A 21616-nucleotide genomic window follows, 5' to 3' on the forward strand; every position below is an offset into this window, starting at 1 on the left:
GCATGGACATAGATCTGTGACTATTTTACAGTGGTTACTTCTCTATATATTTCTTTCTTTCTATATATTTCAGTCTTTCTTTTGGATGGATGTGTGAGCGCTGTGTAGGTGAAGACGGACAGTAAATAATTAAAAATAAAGTCAGCGCGTTATTGCATCTCGCCAGTTTCCCATTGCATCAGAAAGCCAAATGTTCGAGCACCCACTAGCTCAGTTGGTAGAGCAGGTGTCCCATGTACTGAGTTTGTGTCCTCGGTGCAGCGGCTTTGGGTTTGACTCTGGCCTCGGCTCTTTGCTGCACGTCATCCCGTCTCTCACCCTTTCACTCTTGCAGTGGCAATAAGGCTAAAAAGTTACCCAGTGCTTTCAGGAAATAGTTCCATATTTTGGGAACGTAGAATCAATCTGTGTGCTAACTATGAAGCTTGAGCAAATAGCGAGTTAGCTTAGATTAGCATTAGAGATGCAAGTAGCGGTAAACTACTAGCCGGACACTGTCCAAAGTTGAAACAAATCACACACCAGCACTTCTAATGCTAAATAATAAACATGTTCCATCTCTTTTGTTTGGTCTGTAGATGTTAAAATGTGTTTTTTACAGAGTTATGTGCCATAACTTTTTCTCAGCTGGACATAGTGAAATCACGCCAAGCTAATATCATGTCTCCTCAGCTCTGTCTTCAGACCTAATAGACAAATGTGAGAGTGACATCAAGCCTCTCATCTAAATCTCAGCAGGAAAGCAAATATTTCTCAAAATGTCAAACTATTTGTTAATTAGTGTTGATTTTCAGTGACGGCTTGTCAGGGTTTTGACCGCCGAGTTGTTTGTGCGCTCACAGAGCCGATTAACTCTGATGGATTTATGCTGGCTCAGTTGGTATTTGCTCTCTCAGAATTAAACACTGACAAATAATAGCTCCGGTCTTGGATGTTTGGGCCCTGAGAAACAGAAACAGAGGCTGTCAGGAGCGTGTGGAGACACTGAAGCGCTGAACTTAGTCACTGATTACATTTTCAAGAGACATCCAGCAGCAGTACTATAAATATCCCCATAGATTAAAGCTGCGCTCTATATTTAGCTCTTTCTTCTGTCAATTAGCTGGCGGGTTGCTTTAATATCCTGGAATATGATTCTCAGGCAGCTATTTGTCACTCGATACAGCGCATCAATAAGCTAAATGTAGGAGCTTTTTGCAGTCGTATCTCAATGTCATTAGCCATAAATCAATGGAAGAGATTGATCAGTGGGTTACTTCACCTTGTATGACATATTTTGAATGGATTCTCCTGTCAAGATATTCGGCAGGGTCGATGATCTGTGTGTGTGTGTGTAGTAAATGTATATTCGCAGATAAGAATTTGGATTTTCAAACATTTTTTGGAGCCACATATGTAACTACATTTCGTTTCTGTTCAGGTACCCCGGGTGACTTGATTTATCAGGAGCATTCAGACACAAATTTAGCTGTTTTATTTGGACTGTGGGGAGCAATGTGTCAACTCCCACGGCTTGTGGTGGTAAATTGGTGCGGCTGATGCCAGCGCACGAACACTTGCAGTGCTGCCGCATTTAATCTAAAGTGATGTGGTGATCACAGTGCTTTTAATATACAGTGGAGGCCTGTCTCACCTCGAAGGGCTGGGCACTGCAGGAAATACTTTCATGTGAAAAATAACAAAGAGAGAACAGAGAGAAGCACAAAGTAGGAAACTTAAACAGCAATTTAAGGACAGAGGTTAACGTCCAAATCTATCAAAATGTTAGGTACACTTTTTTTTCAGCCATGCCAGTGGAGTGGCTCTGTAGGAATGCAAATGTTTTTCCACTATTTTGCTCTAGACTTAAATATCTCAACAATTAGATGGACTTCCATGCAAGTTAATACAGCTTGTTATGGTCCCCAGAAGATGAATCCCAAGGACTTTGACAATCTCTTGACTTTTCCTGTTTTGCCACCAGCTAGGGCATTTTTCACTCACGTTATCCAATAAAATATTTCAACATCTACCAAATCATTTGCCAGAAAACTTGATAGAGATGTTTCTGGTTCGCAGAGGATAGATACTGAGGACTTTGGATATCTTGTGACTTTTCTTGTATCATCCCCAGCAGGTACATTTTATTTCACTCAGTAATCCAGTGAAATACCTTAATGTCTACCAAGTGGATTGCCACAAATTTTGGTTAAGACATTCATGGTTCACAGAGGATAAATCTCGATCTTGACTTTTGGATGGATCACTGTGAATAGACATTCATGGTCCTTGAAGATGAATCCCGATGACTTTGGTGATCTTGGCTTTTCCTCTTGTGCCACAAGGAGGATTTTTTCATTCACTTATCCAGTAAAAGTCTTAACATCTTCCGAACAGATTGCCACAAAATTTGGTAAAGATGTTCATCGCCCTCCGAGGATAAACCCTACTGACTTTGATCATCTCCTGGTTTTTCCTTTTGCACCTATATGAATGTTTTGGTGTACCACCCCAAGATTATCTGTGGCTCATCTGGCCACCCCCATGACAGCGTTACTGTCTGGAGATTCAGATTCTTGCCAGCCGCTGACTTCAGACTAATGCCTTGGCAGTTGAGACGGCATGATGGGAAATCCCACAGAGGCATGACGGACCTTATCGCTCCACTTACACAAGCCATTGATAAAGGCTTATTTCATCTGCGTCTGGCTGCCACACCAAACGTCAGCTGCCTGACCTGTCTGGCTCAGGGAAATATACAGTGACAGATGAAGAGAAAATGGATAAATAGACAGATAAATCACAAAATATTCTTTTAGCAGGGCAAAAAATAGAGGTGAAGAAATGTGTGTGTGTGTGTCTGCTTTGTGTTGGTAGGGAGGTAGAGGTGGCGAGGAACACAATCCAGGGATGATCCACCCGGTGATAGGGATAGGACAAGTTGCCACGGCAACCCTGGCTCCTGATCCCCCAGACCGGCTGGAGCTGGCACAGAATGAGAGCAAGCGAGCATGAGAGAGACAGACCGGAGGAGAGGGAAGGGGGGAGGCGAGATGGCTGAAGAGCTGCCAGAGATTTTGACAACAGCAATGAACAATGAACTCGAGGGATGGAGTCATTGTAAAGGAAGCCAGAGTCTCCAGAGGGATGACCTCCTAATTGTTAGGCCATTTGAAAAACCATCAACCCTTCATGAACTGACAAGACTGAACACACATACACACAGGTGCACACACACATTTACTGAGAATTTGAATTCCCAGCAGTGCGGAGCAACGTACATTTACAAACATGCAAACACAGCGAGTACAGAACATAGATGCACATGAATGCATAAACACACAGAATCCAGCTCCGAGCTACAGCTTCCAGACGGTTAGCTGGTCTCAGCATAAAGACTGGATAAACATAACAAAACCATTGTGAAAAAACAAGTTGTAGTTTTACACGAGATTATGTCATATGTCGGCCTTGTGCAGAGACGCTCTGGAGTCTTGTTAGGCACCAGCGGACACTCCATGAAGTCACTGCGTCCAGCCAAGGTACAGGCCCGTGAAATCACAACCTGTCGTTTTTACACTTTTTGATCAGATAAAATTAACACGACACGTCACCTTGCTGTTTCCCTTGCCTTGCTGAGCTAATGCCGTCTACAGCTTCATATTTACTGTGCAGCCATGAGAGTGATATCAGTCTTAACATCTGTCTCTTACCCGAGAGAAAGCAAAAGTGCATTTCCTTAAATAATATAATATTCCTTCAAGATGTTTGCATGTATCTTTGCATGTTTATTTTCAGCTCACAAAATTAGTGCTTTCTCCTTTTGCTTTTTTATGCCAGTGTGAATCATATTTTATGCTGTTTTTCCCTCACTGGAAAAACAGTGCCTGTCCAAAATCAATATGAGGGCATGCTGGAAACAAACAATTTCATATTACAGTGAAACAGTGACTTTAAACATGATTTAAAAACATTTTAGTCAAGATATTTGCATCACAGAAACCAAATCTTGGTTGGTATTTTTTCAGTCTCAGTTTTCATTATTCAGGAAACAATATGGCACCAACTTCCTGTTCACAAACTCTCACATTAAAGCTAAACAGGGTAGTAAAATATTTTTATGAAGACATATTAACCCTTCAAAACCTGAGCAAACTGGCTTTATTTCTTGGGAAGAAGTCAATGGGCATTCAAGAAAGAAATAACCCAGAAATTTGCAAAAAATTATTAGTTTTAAAAAAAGTACAAGAAAAATACCTGAAAATTAGTATAAATAAATAAATAAAATTAAGATGAAAAATATATATATATATGACAAAAGAAAGTAACAAACAACAAACATGCAAGGCAAAAAAAGATGTGGAAAAAATGGCTTAAAATATGATAATTCTGTAACATAAATTAAAAATATTGTTTCGCCCTTGCCTTTTTTTCCTGTTTTTTCCCTACACAATTTCCCCAGCTTTAAAAAATCTATATTTACTCAATGTACTAATTTCTTGCACTATGTACAACAGGGAAGTAAAAATGTTTCTGAAAACATTTCAGGCAGAAAATTGGCAATATGATCGCAGAATCTTGGTTTATATTTAATCAGCAGTGTTTGGTCCAATTTTGGCGGCTCTTTTATACAGTTTGGCGGCGGCGGACAAACCAAGAAGAGGAAGTACAATCTGTAGTTTGAGCAAAAAACAGCACAAATTCATCGGACACTACAAAGCTTGATGAACATCGGCATCGGCTTCAAATCTTTGTGGCCTCTAAAAAAAACGTTTGTGTGTTACAAATAGACATTGCGTAAAGCCCGTGCCGTTTTTAACCACCAACAGTCTTGTTGTTTCTAATCAATAGTTTCTAAGATCTAAATTAGGGGTCGACAAATAATCAGCCTGGACAATTATCGGGGCCGATATTTGCCAATTATCTGTATCAGCATTTTATTATAATGATCGCCAATAGAATTAATGAATTAAAAAGTGCTGTGCTGCTCTGAAAAAACTAAATCGGTGGACCCTTAATCTATATGGCATGTTAAAAATGAAAAATTAAGAGTAAATGTTGTATTTCTTAAGAAAAGGATAAAACGCTGCATAACTGCAGGATGTATTCTATTTGTGAATATGCACTGTGACCAAAAAAGGCTAGAAATATTAGAGGGCTCGATTTAGACCATCTACTGTACAAATCATCAGAGAAATACAAGGGATTACCAGGATCCAGAGTAATTCAATAGGTAAACAAAATCTAAAAATACCTCGGTCCCTGTGTGCTCTGTCAACACTAATCGCAGCGCATCATAATGCTGCTCTAATCGTGTGTGTGTGTGTGTGTGTTGTACTGAGAGTATGCAGCATTATGATAACATGTAATTCCATATAAAAACAGTTTCCGAGACAAATTTATGGAGGAGAAAAATGACTATGATGACTCCAAAGTGCAACCTGGGGTGTGAGCTTTGCATATTTTCACATTCTTGACTCTATTCTTGTTCGATTTTGTAGAAAGTAGGCTATATTTGAAATTTAATGTTGTAGTTCTGCTGCCAAGTGAGTGATATTTTTATAAGACTCCGTTCCAATATCATTCGTTAGATGCAAACGCCAGCTCGCCATTGTTGCCAGAAGATGATTCATGTGACTTGTTTGTGATCCTGTAGCTGGGGAACATCCAGCTGCTCTCATAAATAGATGCGATTGTCACCATCTGTAATGGCAATCACGGCTTCATTTAATTACACACAGAGGTGTATGATGAGCGCAAATCTCAGGTGTTAACACTTGTTTACAAGATGAGGAGGAGACAGAGCGAGGAGCGCTGGAGCCCGGCACCAGCCGTGGCTGTAATTTAAGAAGTGACAAAGAATTTCATTGAGGTCTCTCGGCAGGAGTCATTGTAGGGCAAAGAAATGCTAAATGCAGAAACAGGACTGAGCGCTATGCTCATGGGTTTGGTGGTAGGAACTGGCACAAAAAGCTGATCTGAGACCTGGCTGTGGATTTGTGCTAATGATGATCTGAAAAGCTACTTTATAAACTAAAAAATATTTGTTTATCTGGAAAGCGCGCATCTTTTGGGAACCGTGAATGTGCAAACTGTGCCGATCCATCCAGTGAAGGTTGTTCTTATAACTTTATTATGTTTATTTGTCCTCACATGGCGAATTTTCCCAAATATTGTGTGTTTCATCAAATTACAATCATGTTGAGACGCAATAAAACTGGTAGTATTCCAGTTTAGGAGTACTGGAGTACTGACAATTGTTTGTTGGTGCTTTCAGTTTGGCCAAAAATATGTTTGAATGTTCCTTCCTTCTATTTTTGTGCATCATGTCCTTAAGAGCATAATCAATACAGGAGACGTAACTACTACTTTAGGCTCATTTATTATCACAGAAACATGCCTTATAAAAAATCTACATATGTACACGTCAGAAAAGAATCGCCGTAAAATGCCGTAAAACTTGATTTGACGTCCCTAAGCCTTTCTCTCTGCGTCGTGGCTGGTGCCAGAGTGAGAACTGAGCATTCAGAACATAATGTCTTGCTATGTAAAGGTACGGTGGAGTCATTGTATCCTGAGCAGAGAAAGAAGTCACACTCTCTGTGTGTGTGTGTGCTGTAATCCAATCCTCTCTGTTGTTTGTTGTGGTGGGCGATCTGGTCCTGCGTGCCTGGGCTTCCCAGGGGTAATGTATCCTGTTGTGAATGCTCTTGAGTGGATAAACACACTGCAACACTGCAGCATGCTCATAAACTTTCTGTTATCTTTCCCAAACAATTCAAAAAAATTGTATTTCTGAAAACATTTGAGGCGAAATATAGGTAACGTCACTGCTGAACCTTATTTTAGGACTACATAGCCCAATTTGATGCTTAGACCAAGTTTGGTGATCCAGCTTCATCTTGCTGGACAAACTTTGTACAAAGTAGACTCTAGTTTACTTAATGCAAATCACAGACTGTATATAAAAATGTGACGACACACCCTCACTCATGTTTAGGTGAAGCCAAAATGTCCTCGATACGGCTGCTGCCATCTTTAGCAACCCCACTGAATTTGCGAGGTTGACAGCAGCTGTAGTGCTGATTTATTTCATAATTGAATTTTAATTTTTGCCAATTAGACACCTTAGTCCCATTTAATGGCCCAGTGTGGTTACACATTATGACAAATAAAGGCCCGTCTCACTTAGAGGCACAGTCTGGTTGCCATGAAGTTCGTTTTATAGAAGTTCTTTGAATATATAAAACCAGGTTGTAAGTTTCCCGCCACAATCCCACATAAACATATAAATGTTCAAACTTTTTTCCAATATGGACATGCTACACCAAAGAAGACAATAACGCCGGCAGAGTAAACAAGAGAGATGCAAAAAGAGGTTTAAATTAACAATGTAACTGTATTCCTATCTTTGCAGAGCAATAGTTTCGTGTAAAAGGAAATAAAAGCCCGTCAAATAAAGACGCCTGTCCCAATTTTTATAATTGGTAGACGTGTGGCATGGTCATGACTCCATCAAGAGGTGGGAACTGGCCAAATTTACCAAAATTGCCTCCCTCCAATCAGCTAAAAGTCAAATCTTTTCTCAGAAAGACAGTCACACAAGTATTTACACACACACACACACACACACACACACACACACAGAGTGTTTTGAGTCACAGTCACTCCACTTTTACACCTCGAGTGGACTAGCAAAGAGACGGGGACATGTGCAGGGCGATACATCTCTGGGATGACACCTCTCTTTGGCGATGAGCTGTGCAGTCACAGGCGTTTAGCTGTGATGGCGACACTGACAGAAGACAAAGCCACGGGTTTACAGAGAGCCGCCGGCGGTATCTTGGAGTGACACGTGGGTTATCGTTGACACACCAACACTGCGGTCCCTGGCGCGTATTTCCCATGAACTGTTGAGCTGAACTGCTCCCGAAAGATAGCCAGACAGCAGATGAGGAAAGGTGAGACATTTATCTGTGGAAGGGGCCAGCTGTGGAAAAAATCTGAGATAAAGTTTGAAGGGTGACTGCGGGAAAAACAACCGGCAACATTGGAAAATTTTTGGAGACTTCTCTTTTCTGCCGTACTTCATCTGTATCATTTAGCTCTGACTTTCATGACAGTCAGTTCGTCATGTTGCCTTGGCTCCCAGCAAGAGCGGAGATCAAGGGCCAACAAAAACAGAAACAGACAGAAATAAACAGAAAGAACAGAGCGACTGTGAGGGTCATTTCTGCGTGTAGGCAGCCATTTGCCCCACAGTGATCCGTGGATTAGGGGTCCAAGGCCTGGCTGCCTGATCTAAATTGCTCCATGTACACAACAGATTAAGTTAAAATGAATGGGCCGACCGACGTGATCGAGTCAGGCTTACGGGGGGATATTCTCCTCTCAAAAACACTCCCAGCAGCAGCAAGGAGGCTAAAGGCCATAACACAGATTGGAATTTATCGTCCCTCGGAGGAACACACCGATCTGTCTGCCGTGGGTATACTCTCGTTAATGCTACTGATTTAGCATCATAATTATCACAACCGTAATCACCATCCAGATAAATCATCATTACCACACTTGACACCACTGTCACTATGATTACGCTTTTCATAATTACCACTTTAATCATCACCATCACCAGTGGTTTAGTTTCATGACTACAGTCCAGACAGCGCCATCATCTCCATCTTTTTACCTCTAAGGAAAGGCTATGCCGGTTTTTCGGTTGGTTAGTAAGGCTGCCACTTTGCAAAATCAGAAAGTTATCAGCCTGTTAGCATACTGATGTTCTCTGTGTCCTCGTTCAATAGTTTGTATGATATCTTGTGAAAATGTAACAGTTCATGTGATATGTAACAGATCACGCCCTGGACGTACTCAATGTAAAGTGATGTTCTTATTGTGAAGATGTTGTTGGTTGCGAAAAGTTAAGGAACAAAGGTTAGGTTTAGGAAAAGAAATATGGTGATGATTTACCTTAAAATAACTCTTTGTTTGACACAGGAAACAAACACAGGTCTACTGGAAGAAAGTCCCGTGTTTGTTTGACCCATCCACCACCCCAACCTTAGTCATGTGATCGCAGCCTTTTCAATTACACGGGTTATTTACGAAAGGTGTTGCGTTGCTTTTCATAGGTATATGTATGAACAATGACAGCCTTTGATGTTAGCATTTATCTTAAACCATGCTAATCTCCAGAAAGTCCCTATATCGTCATATCCTTCTACTGCATCAGTTGCGTTTATTTGCCAATGTTTTGACTCCGTTATTTGGAAAATTGGAGTCTTCTAATAGTTTATCAATTAAATTGATTGCCCACACAGGGCAACAGTGTGTCTTATGGGAACAAGAAAAGAAAAATCAATTTTCTGGAGAGCCTGTGTCTCTCAAAAAGACTTTCTGTTGGGTTATGATACACAGTCAAGGAATACCCAGATAATCCAGATATAACCAGATAAATATAAACACGCACGCACTCACATACACGTCTTTGCTCCTCGCTGCAGTCATGAATGAGCTGATGTTGAGTGGATTAGGCCGCGCAGGGTTTATTTAATGACTGCTGCACAGGCTACAGTACACTGAGCCTGTCTCCTGGGCTGAGGTCAGAGAAAATGCCTCATAGTAATAGAGATCCTTTACAACCACCGGGGGAAATCACTGCTGGTTTGCCGGCAGCCCGTGTAATTAACCACGTTAGCGTTCTTACACTAAGAAAATCTGGAGGATAAACCCTTCGTAGGTCCTAACCTTTAAATCCTGTGTCACATTAAGTAGACGAGGGCTTTTTGACGACGACTCGGATCTGTAAATTCTGCGTGACGAAGCCAATTTTAAATGATGTGGCGCTGACGGCAGAGGCGGAAATGATGTGATACTCTATCGATCGAAGATTGGCTGAACATCTCGGGAGCGGGTGGGAATTCAATGTCTGCTCTCGCTTTTAGCACGATGGATGTTTGCTGTCAAGGGGTCTTGAACCCAGGTTGAAGGACAGCCTCCATGCTCACCACTTACACCTCCCGTGTCACTGTATCACTCCGCCACATGCAATCCCAAATCTGGACCTTTTTGCTACAAGAGTGACAGCCTGTCAGGAGCTGGCAGTGTTTGGTATTATTCTATCTAATTAGCAGGGCTGAGGGCAAGGTAACACTCTGCAGTAATAACCTTTTTTTTTTCTTTCTCCAATACATCATAACGATGGTGATGATCCCATAGGGCAAAGTTGTAATCACTCACCTGCTGACTCAGCTCCAATTATAAAGCCGCTGCTTCAGCTCTATCCTTCTTCAGCTTAGGCATGTCCTACCAAAACCCAGAGAAGAACATCCATCATTTCCCAAAGAAAAGCATTGCTAGAGACAAACACTTTGCCCCTTAAGGCTCGGTCACAAGAAGAATTAGGACCCACTTTAATATTAATATTACACCCACTCATATTGCACTGTGCATAAACATATGATTTTCAAACACACACACACATATATATATATATATATATATATATATATATATATATAATAATCAGTATATCAGTGATTAGCAGCAACATTAATTATGACAGTGCACCTAGTAACATGTATTTTGTCCACATGCCAAAAATGGTAGAAATAAAGCTCAAATTCTCAAACAAATAATGAAAAGCACGTAAAATGCGCATTTCCTAAGGAACAGATTCAGTTGCGAAGGGACTAAGTAATTCCCCTAAATATTTTTGCGTCACCTTGGTAAACTCTAACACCCAAACCTGCACCATTGACTAATAGCAAACTGCCTTGACAGCACTGCCCTTTGGGGGAATGGAGAGCCCAAAATAGAAGCAGTTATTGTAGCTTATTAAATGTGTTGCACCATCAACTTTTATTTTACCTCCTCTGTTGGAGCATTAACTGCTGCACTTAAGAGTCATTTGCATCCATGCTCCAGGCTTGGTGGTGTGTATCTGTTACTTTGTCAGCCAGCGGCGCTCCGAAGGCAAAGACTTGGGGTCCACATGCAACAATTGCTGTCCATCCTTTTGAAAAAAAAAAAAAAAAAAAAAAAAAAAGGCGGGGATTACTGTTTTTAGAGGTTGTAGCTCACTCATTGTCATGGCTGTTTTCAAAGGTTTTTTTTAACTTTCACCTTAATCTATCTAAATGAAAATAGGTTCTATGGTTACCCACAAATCTCCCCAAAACTTGAAAAGGCTTGTTCTCAGTAAATGTTTTGGTTGTTACAATAAAAGTTCTTCAAATGAAAGCTATGTTTGTCTTTTAAAGAAAAGGACAAACAGCACATTTAGATACATAACACACTAAAACAGGATTAACATAACCAAATTCATTAACTTATTATTATAAATCATTCTTATGTTTTTTTTTAATGCAAACATCTTATTTTAAAGTAACTAAAACTGTCAGAAAAATGTAGTAAAGCAAAAAGTACGATATTTGATCCTTACATCATTAAACTTCTAAAACAGCATATTCTGTAGGGGCTTTATGGCTTTTTTTAAGGCTTTTTATCTCTACTTACCATTTATGCGTCACTCACATATTGTGTAAATGCTTTATTATGACAGTTGTTGAAGAACTGAATTACTGGATAGAGTCATTTGACCGTAAAATTGCCGGACAAAGTGACTCTCCTGACAGACAGCTTTCCCCATGAGGCGGCGGCTCTTCATATTTCAGTCTGATAGAAATGATCACTTGGTTGCGCTTAATGGAATTCAGCCGAACTCATAACCACAGTAAATATCTCGTCTGAAATATCCTCAAACCCTTTAGCTTTACTTCAGAAAATTCCCTCGAGTATTACCACAAAGACCCACATCCCTCGTGTATTGTTTAATTTCCACTTAATTATTCATTACACCTTTAAGAGTATCTTCGGGCTAAAACTTAATTTGCTTTTCTTACAGTGACTCATAAACCTGGTCAGGAGGACGCTGTCTCGTAAAGGACGTAAACGGATAAGTGATGTTCCAGATAAATGGAATGTAAATAAAGCATTATCTGTTTTTAGCTATCAGTTCCCATAAAGCACTGCTTGCCAACAGAATCTGGTAAGAGATTTTAAAGAGGCATATGGAAACAAAATGTAAACTTTTTTTTATTTCAAACTCATCTCACCTAAAAATAAATCTCCATGATGCACTCTGGTTTTCAGAACCAGACTTTACACATCATACTTTTTATTTGACAACTCGCTATTTTATATTATTCACCTTTTAAAGTGTTTCTGTTTTTTCTATTTCTTTATTTTTATTGTGTTTTTGACACTGCTGACACAAATATCAGCCTCACAGCTGTTAATGTGCTAACAGGCTAACTAGCATCATGACGGGCTTCCAGTTTCTCTTTTTGAATGGCAGTCATAGACAACCATCTGCAGGTATGCAGAGTTATTTCCTGTCACGCAGGTGCAGAACATGTGTCCTGGTTGGCCATTGATTGTTGTTTTTGCGTGTATTAATGTGACTCATCGGCCGACGCGGCGCTGTTACATGCTAGTTGTTTGGTTTGGCGTCTCGGGGACCTGTCCTTTGTGCTGAACTGGACGTGTAGATATAGTTTCCTGTTGCCTCGGTGAGGCCTCTGACCTGGCTCCAAGGCAATAATGTTTGTGTTTCCCCAGTTACCCACAGTCTTTGTGCTGTGGCTGATGAAATAATAAAAACTGAGGGCTTGGTAAAATCAGCTCTTAGTGCAAACATATTTCTTCCAGATGACTTTTAAAACTGCCTAAATGAAGGTTTAGTTTGTCTTGTAGAAGAGATTTCCCCACATAGGAACTGCATTCGTATCATCTCTCGGCGTGAACGCAGCAGGCGAAGCTCGTCGTTAGTTCTTTCTTTTTTTTCTTCAGCAGCAGTTTGTCACTCGTGGGGTGAATGATTGATCACAGCTGATCAGATCACATGGATGGATGAACGGAGCAGTTTGGAAGTGACAGTAAAATTTTAGAATGAGCGGTTGTGCGCTATAAATACCCCAGTGGTAAATATATATTCCGATTAGGCCTGCCCCTTGAAAATCTGAGACTCGAATCCCCTTTCGGAGGCCCCTCAGTCACAAATTTGATTTGACAAGGATAATTCTGGCGCTAATTTCAATAGCGCTCCCAAAAACCAGTCCAGCTCCAAAAATCTATTTGTGGTGGCAGATGATTTCGTCGTGTTTAGGGCGGGAAACCCTGCTTTTTGACTGTTCACTTACACGTTTGCAATATGCCAAACAGGAATTCCTGCATTTCTACTGTGCTCAGCTTCAGTAACAAAAACCCTGACGCGTGTGTGCAGAGTGACTTGTTAAGGACTATGTTCCCCTCTCTGTTAAAATGGTATTCGTCACCACCAGCTGTCCTTTCAGTGAGTGTATTATGAGCTAAAATACAATTAATTAATGTTGTCACTCCCTTTAATGTGAATATGACTCAGGGGCAGGCATACCCTTTACTGTTTCACCGCTGTGAGTGAGTCAGTGAGTCGTGCTCGCCGTGTGACAGAGACAGAGCGAGGGAAATGAAAGCCAGGAAAAAAAAAAAAGATTTGTAATGTGGATTGTTTTTATGGATTTAAATATTATTACAGGGTGATGAGATATTGGATGTGGGCAAGAAAATGCAGATTAGTGGTGATAAATAAAAAAGCTGCCAATAGAAGCTGAGCAATAGGCAGGCCACGAGCCGCAGGGGAAAGATAACACATGCTGTATCCAAAGAAAGCTGTCGGTGTGAGAGGAAGAGAAAAGTGTTGAACAGAGGCCGCCTTCAAGTGGAATCTCCTGTAGTCATTGTTCACACAAAAGGTCGTAAAAGCAGCATATGCTACCTTCTCTGCAACCCCCCCACGTCCGTGTGCACTGAGTGGTTTTCTCAATGGACCAGATGGAGGGAGAGCGAGCGGGAGACCAGGACAGATGTTTCACGAGACTCTGAGTGTGTTTATTTGCATGTGCGTGTCCTGAGTGAGACACGAAAAGAGAGACACGGAGAGGGGAAGAAATTGTGAGAAATGTGAGGGGAAATTGAAACATGGGAAATCAAGTGGAGGGGAGTATTAAAACCAGCGGTCCAGATAACCTGTCGTTGTTTAAACGTGAACAGGTCTGTTTTTACACAAGATAAGGATTTTAATTACAGGAGGTCGGCTGTGAACTTTACTTTTCTAGTGTTTTATGCAACTCTATACTTCTTCTCCACTCTGTTTCTGCAGGGAAGGTTTAAAAAGGGATGCACTGTGATATCAGCATGTAATCAGTATCAGCAAGTATTGGCTCTAAAATAAAATACTTAAGTAAAAGTAAGTAGGTATAATTAGAAACATGTACTTCAAGTATTAAAGAAAAAGTAGCCAATGCAGAAAAAAATGTTTAAAAATCCCACTTCAATATTGTTAAAAGAAACAGGAAAGAAACACCCCCCAAAACTCACACTTATTTAAAAAACAAACAAAAAAAAACACTCCTAAATTCATAATTATTGAGAAATAGAAAAAGACACCCCACCAAAACTGAAAAAAAAAAAAGAATCGGCATGTTTATAAGAATATCGGCATGTAACAGGTATCCACTGACACTGGCTTTAAAATGAAATATCAGAATTGGCTGAATTTTTTTAATTGACAACGTGAGCATGAACAAAACAAGGTTTTTTTTTTTTAATATTTTGCACAATGAATGAATATTACATACACTGAAAAGCATTGTATTTTATGCCATCATGGTAAGAATATGTATAATAATAATGTTAATTCCACTACAGAGGAGACTTTATCATCACTAAAATTTGAAAAAAGGTGGATGTATCCATATCGATATCTGTTATTGGTCAAATAAGTTGTTTTATATATTGGCAAAAAATCCAATATATAAAACATGCGTGCGTGCCTGAAATGTTTTTCACTACCTTTATCTGACAGCTGGAGTTACTTTTTACCTTGGATTAAGATTTTACATACAAAACATGGGATCAAAAAATGTTATATGATGCTTTTTTATAGGATTAACTTCCCAATAGGATAGAAAATCAGCTCAGCATCTACCAGTTGTAAGATTAAAGTGCTGCTTACCGCACATAGAACCTTTATATAGGTGAATGGTTACATACCACATAATTACAACGTTGCTGATTGTAGCTGGGGACATTTGATGCATGTCTCACCCCTCTGCTGTTAAGCTAATAATCAAATAATGTACAGTACATCATTACGAACAAGGTCTGAAAGGGTAGAACACGGAGAATAAGAACTTTTACTAACTTTTCTGATAATACTTCTATACTTAACATATTAACTGAGCCCTATTTCCAGTGGTGTACCCAGAAATTTTTCACGGGGTGGCCATATGGGGTGGCACACCAAACCAACAGCCATAACTGAATTTTTGGAATTTCATAAGGCTGTTTAAGCATATAAACCTACCTTTTGGTTTCTTATTTTACAGTTAATGTTACTAATTATCTGATACGCATACACTAATAGCACAGTTAACATTTGGCTAAACAGACATTGTCATTATAGCATGTTACAGCAAACTGATGCTACAGCCAACTGTAGCCTATATCAGCAACCTGTGCTGATGATGTCACGGCCTTAAGTCCATCTCATTTTGCATTAGTAATTAGCAATATGACAACATGATTATTAGAATATTATATTTATTTAGAAACTGATAAACAGAGATAAACTAGCGTCTGACAGGCTGTGAGCTGAGCACTGGCGACATGGAGATCAAATTTCAGTGTTAGTGTTTGTTTACAAAAAACTTCATGTGTTTTTTGGGGCGACAAGAAGCAGACATGTCATAGTCTCTACACAAAACTAAAATTGCACCAATATGGCAACTTGAGAGGTTTCTTAACTGGCTGCAGGCAATGTGGTGCATCGTTTAGAGCTGAATTTGGAGCATTTTCTAGCCTCCTTCCAGACAAGCTATGCCAACATAATTTATAGCTTTGTATGCTTTTGGTTGTCTTATTTCCCAACATACCATTACATCTGCAATAGCTTAAAAAATTAGCGTGCTGTTTACATACTTCTGTTCTATTTTTACATTTGGTATCAGTTATTTTTCCTGCTACACCATTAATCTGTATTATTTATGTATTTATTATCATCATTATTAATAACAATTTGAATTTGTTACAAGTTGCCAGAGATGATAATAATGTTTGTTTTTGTCAGATTTGTGTTTTACATGTACAATTGTAAAAGCGCTTGTATAGGCTATGTTGAATCAAAAAATGAAAAGTGAAGTTCTGTTTTAAAAAATGAGGCCACTTCAGCCTTTAAAGACTGATATCTGCCTCATTATTTTCACCAGGGTGCCTATGGCCCCTTGTTGGGAGCGCCACTGCCTTTTACCTGTGGAAGTGTCCCTGAGCATGGCTGAGCCCCTCCCCTGAGTCCTCACTGTGTCCGCCTCTTACAAAATGTCTCCACTGTTGGACTGAAACCACCAGTGGAAACAAAAAAGAGTGAAAAGCCTCGGCAGCACCATGGCCAGCGCCTGCTCGTGCGCAGCTGTCCTCCTCATGGTCCTCCTTCACTCTGAGGACACAGGAGCCTTTTATGCAAACAATGTGCAGAAAGAGACCTCGAGCCTAGAGAGGACATTTAAAACAGGACCGGCTAACCTCCGCGTGGCCCGGGGCTCCTCATTCATGACGCGCGCGACACACCTGCTGCCCTGACGTCGCCTCTCCCAGCAACACTGTCCTCGTGACGCACAGAAAAGTCATCGTAAATATCGAATTAGTGTCAAAAATAATGTTTTATTACTCGTCTTCGTGATTTGTTGCATTTTGGTGAAATTGTGCTGCTGCTCAACGTCATTGGCGCCATAAAATGAAAGTAAGAACGGTTACGTAATTCAGTTTTAGCAGGTAATGTTAGCACTTAGCACTCAGGAAGCTAACTTTTTAACCATAGACTGTATCTATGGGCATAACAGTGAGATAGCCGGGAATGAACACAAGGAGGGGTTAATATTTTTATCATTTGACTTTAATGTGATAAACTAGCTGGTCGTGACACATTGTTCATGCTGCTGACTAAGGGACTGTTCCTTATTTATCAGACGAGTTTACAAATATCTGTCCTTGAGCCTCCCTGACTTTGTTAATTGATAGATTTTAAAAACTTACTTTTTGATGTTTGAAAGTTTAAAGTGAAGACAAATTCAGGAGTTGGAAAAAAAGCCTTGTTTTTTCACTCTTGTTGTGCATGCTGATAAGTTAGCAAACATTTATTTTTGGCAAAACAAACAAGACGTGGAATAAAGCAGTGGTTCCCAACTGGTCGCGGTCTAAAAGTAGGTTGTGAATACATTCTTAATGGACTGTATGTGATGCTGGACAAGTTTGTGAAAAACACACTTTATTTTGAAGTACAGTGAATTTGCAGCATAAGCCTTTATATTAAAGTGTAGTTTCCTGCTGTAGAGTGGCTTTTTTTTTCTTTTGAGAACAGTAACTGTTTTATTGCACCCCTCTTGGTCTGATGTGGCCATTTTTGTCTTTCCTCCCCAAAATAAGAACAGGCCTAAGGGACTGTGATAAATAATGTTTTTTTTGGGCAATTTTTATTTTTGTGGATCCGTGAGTTTGGAAGGCATGTTTTCTTTAAAAATTACCATAATTTTTTAAAGAAAAAAAGCCAAAAACGTTTTAAGGGAAAAAAATTACCCCCAATTTTTTTTTTAAAAAAAAAAGACAACCATCATTAAAAAAACCCATCAAAATTTTCTTAAAGAAAGAAATCATTGCCAGAACATTTTAATGAAAAAAGTTTTTTTTGAATAAGCAAAAATTTTTTAAAAGAAAAAAATGGTCCAAAAAACATAAAGAAAAGAGGACGGCATTTTAAAATTATTATTATTATTATTATTATTATTATTATTATTATTATTATAAATAGTGTTTTTTATCTACAGAGGTCCCCCAAAAAACATGTTAATACAAAAAACAAAATAGTATGCTCCTCTAAGCCAACTCCCCAGGGCTTCAAAATATTTGACATGCCTTCCCCTTTTTTGCACCACCCCCTCTTCTCTTATAAATAACGAATAGTCCCTAAGCTTCATAAAAGCAATCATGAAGTAGCGTGTCTGTAACGCGTTACAGTAATCCGCTACCAGCCAGCCCTGCCTCTACTATCTCTCCGTCTGCCGCTTTGTCTACGCATCCATGTGGGTTTCTCCGCTCGCAGTGTCGGTGTTGCGCCTCTCCTCTCAGCCATTGGCTTCAGAGACCATCGCTCCTGCCTTCACAACAATAGACCCCCGCGCGCACATTTCGCTCACGCGCCGACACAAACGCGCACAGTGCTTTCGAGGAGCGGCGGTGAGATGTTGGTGAAACTGCGGTTTGGCGACTCCTTTCTTTTCACATCGGCGAGGAGCGCAGGGAAGCGTCTGCGATGCGCTCAACCGGGGACGCGTCGGAGTTGAAATAAGGGAAACACGGGGGGTCGGGAATAAAAAGAGAGCGGGGGGAGATTTTCTCACGAGGATGACTGACTGGTGACAAAGAAAACGGGGAGCCCCCTCTGGCTTCGGTTGACATCCGCGAGAACTTGACGGTTTTGGGGGACCGGCTTACTTGGACAGCCAAAGATTTTTTTTTTTTATCATCCTTAATTTTGGAGGGGAATCATGCCTGTCCGGAGGGGTCATGTTGCGCCACAAAACACATTTTTGGGAGTAATTATTCGGAAATTCGAAGGACAAAGTGAGTACATCTCCCCGGCGTCCAGCGCTGTGTGGGTGCGCTGTGTTGTGCTGCCTGCCTTTTGTGTCTGTCCTGCTGCATCCTCACTATTCTCTCAGGAAATAGATAATGATTTGTCAAGGATCCGTGAAAAGTAATTTTAACTTAATCATCCTGCAGCCTTATCTTGTTTTACAGCTCTGTGGTGCTGGAGTGCACCCTCCGCTCTCCTGCTCCAGTGGAGACTGTAGTTTAAAAAGCTGCATATGAAAAACAAGGATTAAGGGATTTAATAACTTTCAGATCATATCCCCCAAATACCTGCATTGCCCTTATTAAATCCTGCAGTGTTGTTTAGTTTTCATAGATTATGTGTGCTGTGTTGCACACTGGAGGCCTATTGACTAAAGCAAACGAGTAAACAATCATCACCTGTGCCATAACTGTGGTTGTAAAGCTGGAAATGTGCAGCTTTTCTCACATTATTCTATTTTAAATGAATGTTAAGTAAGAAATAATTAAGCTTAAATGTTTACATGATGACTTTAATCCTTTGAAACATGGATCAACGTCACTTTTCTTGTGCTGTATGCAGATGCCTTTCACAAGTATTAAGTTAAGTAAATATATATAAACATTTTAAATAAAAGTAAATGTATGAACCCTGGGCAGCTTGGCAAGAAATTAGGAGATTTAGAATTAAAAATAAAAAATAAAATAGACCAGAGGACTATATATTTATAATTATCAAAATTGTATATTTAGAATTATTCTTATTATAATTTTTAAGCAGTTTAAATTTTTTATCATTATTATTATTATTATTATTAATAATAATAATTTATTTTTACATAACTTTTTTGTTTGGGGGATTTTATTTATTCATTTTTTATTTGCTCATTTTCATGTACTTTTTTAATGTACTATTTTTTTTTTTACTTTTTTACTAATTTCTTGCTTATTTCTGGCTCAATTCTTAAGTTACTCATTGCCTTATTCCCATGTTGCTGTTTTTAGTAGTTTTTTTTTTTTAAAGAAATCAAGCCAATTTTCTTGGGTTTCAAAGGGTTAAAAAAATCTAAAGCAATGCTGCCTTTTTAAAACAAAGGGTTTTAAATATATATATGTATATTTCATGAATATTATGAAGGATAATCCCATGTAAACAGATTACGCCCACCTACCTGTGTTTTTATTTTTCTGTCGTAAAAATGTTAATCTGCATATTGTTTAAAGTATTAATTTCAATATCCACATGTTTGATAAGTGATTCACTACAGCAAAGTGGTTATGTGACATTCTGCCTATTACCAAATTAACACTCCTCCTCCCTCTATCTCTCCTTCACAGATAAGAAATTCATCATAGCCAATGCCCGGGTACAGAACTGCGCTATCATCTACTGTAACGACGGCTTCTGCGAGATGACGGGCTTCTCCCGGCCGGACGTCATGCAGAAGCCGTGCACGTGCGACTTCCTGCACGGCCAGTTCACCACCCGACACTCGGTGGCCCAGGTGGCCCAGGCGCTGCTGGGCTCGGAGGAGCGCAAGGTGGAGATCACCTACCACCGCAAGGATGGTGAGTGCTGAGCGCTGTCTCATGTGGGCTCAGGTGGCGTGTGCAGCACAAGACAACACAAAGCTGTTGCTGTAGTTTTGCTGTAAAGTGCATTAAAGGTCTGTCCAAAAGTATTTTGATCTCTTTTCCACTATTAGACTGATAAGAATGGTTGAAAAAAAATTGTGTTGCAGTGTTTTGTGTTGTTGCATGCTGCACATGCAAGACCCAGCTGCAGTGTTGATGCAAGCTTCAAAGATGTGCGATAAATGTGCAAAAGGTGACTCTTACAACGTCTCACACTCTAGGTACACAGTGGGTAATTTTTAGTTCTGAGTCGGCTCTATCTGGAGCATTTTGCAGCAGCAAATCACTGAGTGCACCCATTTAGAACCCTGAGGGGGGAGAAGAGCAGCTGTGAACGTTTCCTTTGCTGTGAAGTCCAGTTTTGAAATGATGCAAGCGCTGGGTGGCTGGGAGAGATGTTCATTAGCCTGCGCAGGATAGGGCACCCTGGGAAGGATGTAGCTCACTTCCCTAAAGAATAATGTGAAGACAGTGAGGTGTGTGGTCTCTCTGTTTCTCTTCTCATCATCTCCAAAAAATAGCGTCTGTACAATTCAGTGAGCACAGATGTCGCTTTGCTTTCATTCAGCCACATTTTTGTCACATTAGAGTTTTAACATCCTCACAGACCTGACAGTTGTCTGTGTGTCTTCCCCACACTTTAGATAATGTACTGGCGTGCATATGCTGCTTATGAATACTGCATGCAGATCATGACTTGGCTTGACAGCTGGTATTGTTTTGATGAGTTCCAAGGCGAGCTGCAGAGTGAAAGTTTAAACCAGTCACATCGACTGTGCTGGTTCAGAGAGAGTTCATGCGCTGACCTCTAACAATGACATATGTATTCAGATGATTAAGCCTCCTTGCATAACGCTTAATGTGAGGTTTCACGATGGTGCAAATGAGGATGAATAGTTTATAAAACCGATGATGTTGGGATCTTCTATGTGAGATCGTCTGGTGTTTGTTAAATGTTGCGCCTTATGTTTTATCCTCACTGACTGCTAATACTTAGGTGTGTAAGGAGTTATTTTTAATAGAAAAAAATCAATCTACCACAATTATGCTGAGCCCATGGGGTGCAGCATTTTTAAAATAAATTTGCAGTAGTCTTTAATAAGGTTGAATGAGTTTTATTATTGCTGCAGAATTAAAACGTTAGCTAAAACACAGCCTGAAACGACAAGAAATTATACTTTTTGTATTAATGAATAACACTCAATAGCCTGAATCAGTCGACGAAAAACAACTTGTTTGCAGAACTGGTAGCTATTTAACAGAAAACAATGTTAAAACAATCATTGAAACTCAAAAT

At 39.9% G+C, this 21616-nt stretch overlaps 1 protein-coding gene and 1 long non-coding RNA gene across 5 annotated transcripts in view; both read left to right on the top strand.

Moving 5' to 3' along the window:
• LOC148185514 (uncharacterized) overlaps positions 1–11939 on the top strand; it is a 62931-nt gene extending 50992 nt beyond the window's left edge. The window contains exon 4 of the long non-coding RNA XR_015775923.1: positions 11885–11939. This is a non-coding gene — a long non-coding RNA (uncharacterized LOC148185514). The remainder of the gene's footprint in view (positions 1–11884) is intronic.
• Positions 11940–18049: 6110 nt separating this feature from the next.
• kcnh7a (potassium channel, voltage gated eag related subfamily H, member 7a) overlaps positions 18050–21616 on the top strand; it is a 98708-nt gene continuing 95141 nt past the window's right edge. For all 4 annotated transcript variants that reach the window (XM_088074434.1, XM_042512823.2, XM_088074435.1 and 1 more), the window contains exons 1-2: positions 18050–18693; positions 20023–20253. In XM_088074434.1, the coding sequence (XP_087930560.1) occupies positions 18618–18693; positions 20023–20253 (307 nt within the window). In that variant the 5' untranslated portion in view covers positions 18050–18617. The remainder of the gene's footprint in view (positions 18694–20022; positions 20254–21616) is intronic.

This window comes from Plectropomus leopardus, chromosome 24 (assembly GCF_026936395.1).
Source record: "Plectropomus leopardus strain MGB_pleo_1.0 chromosome 24, ASM2693639v1, whole genome shotgun sequence".
NCBI lineage: Eukaryota > Metazoa > Chordata > Actinopteri > Perciformes > Serranidae > Plectropomus > Plectropomus leopardus.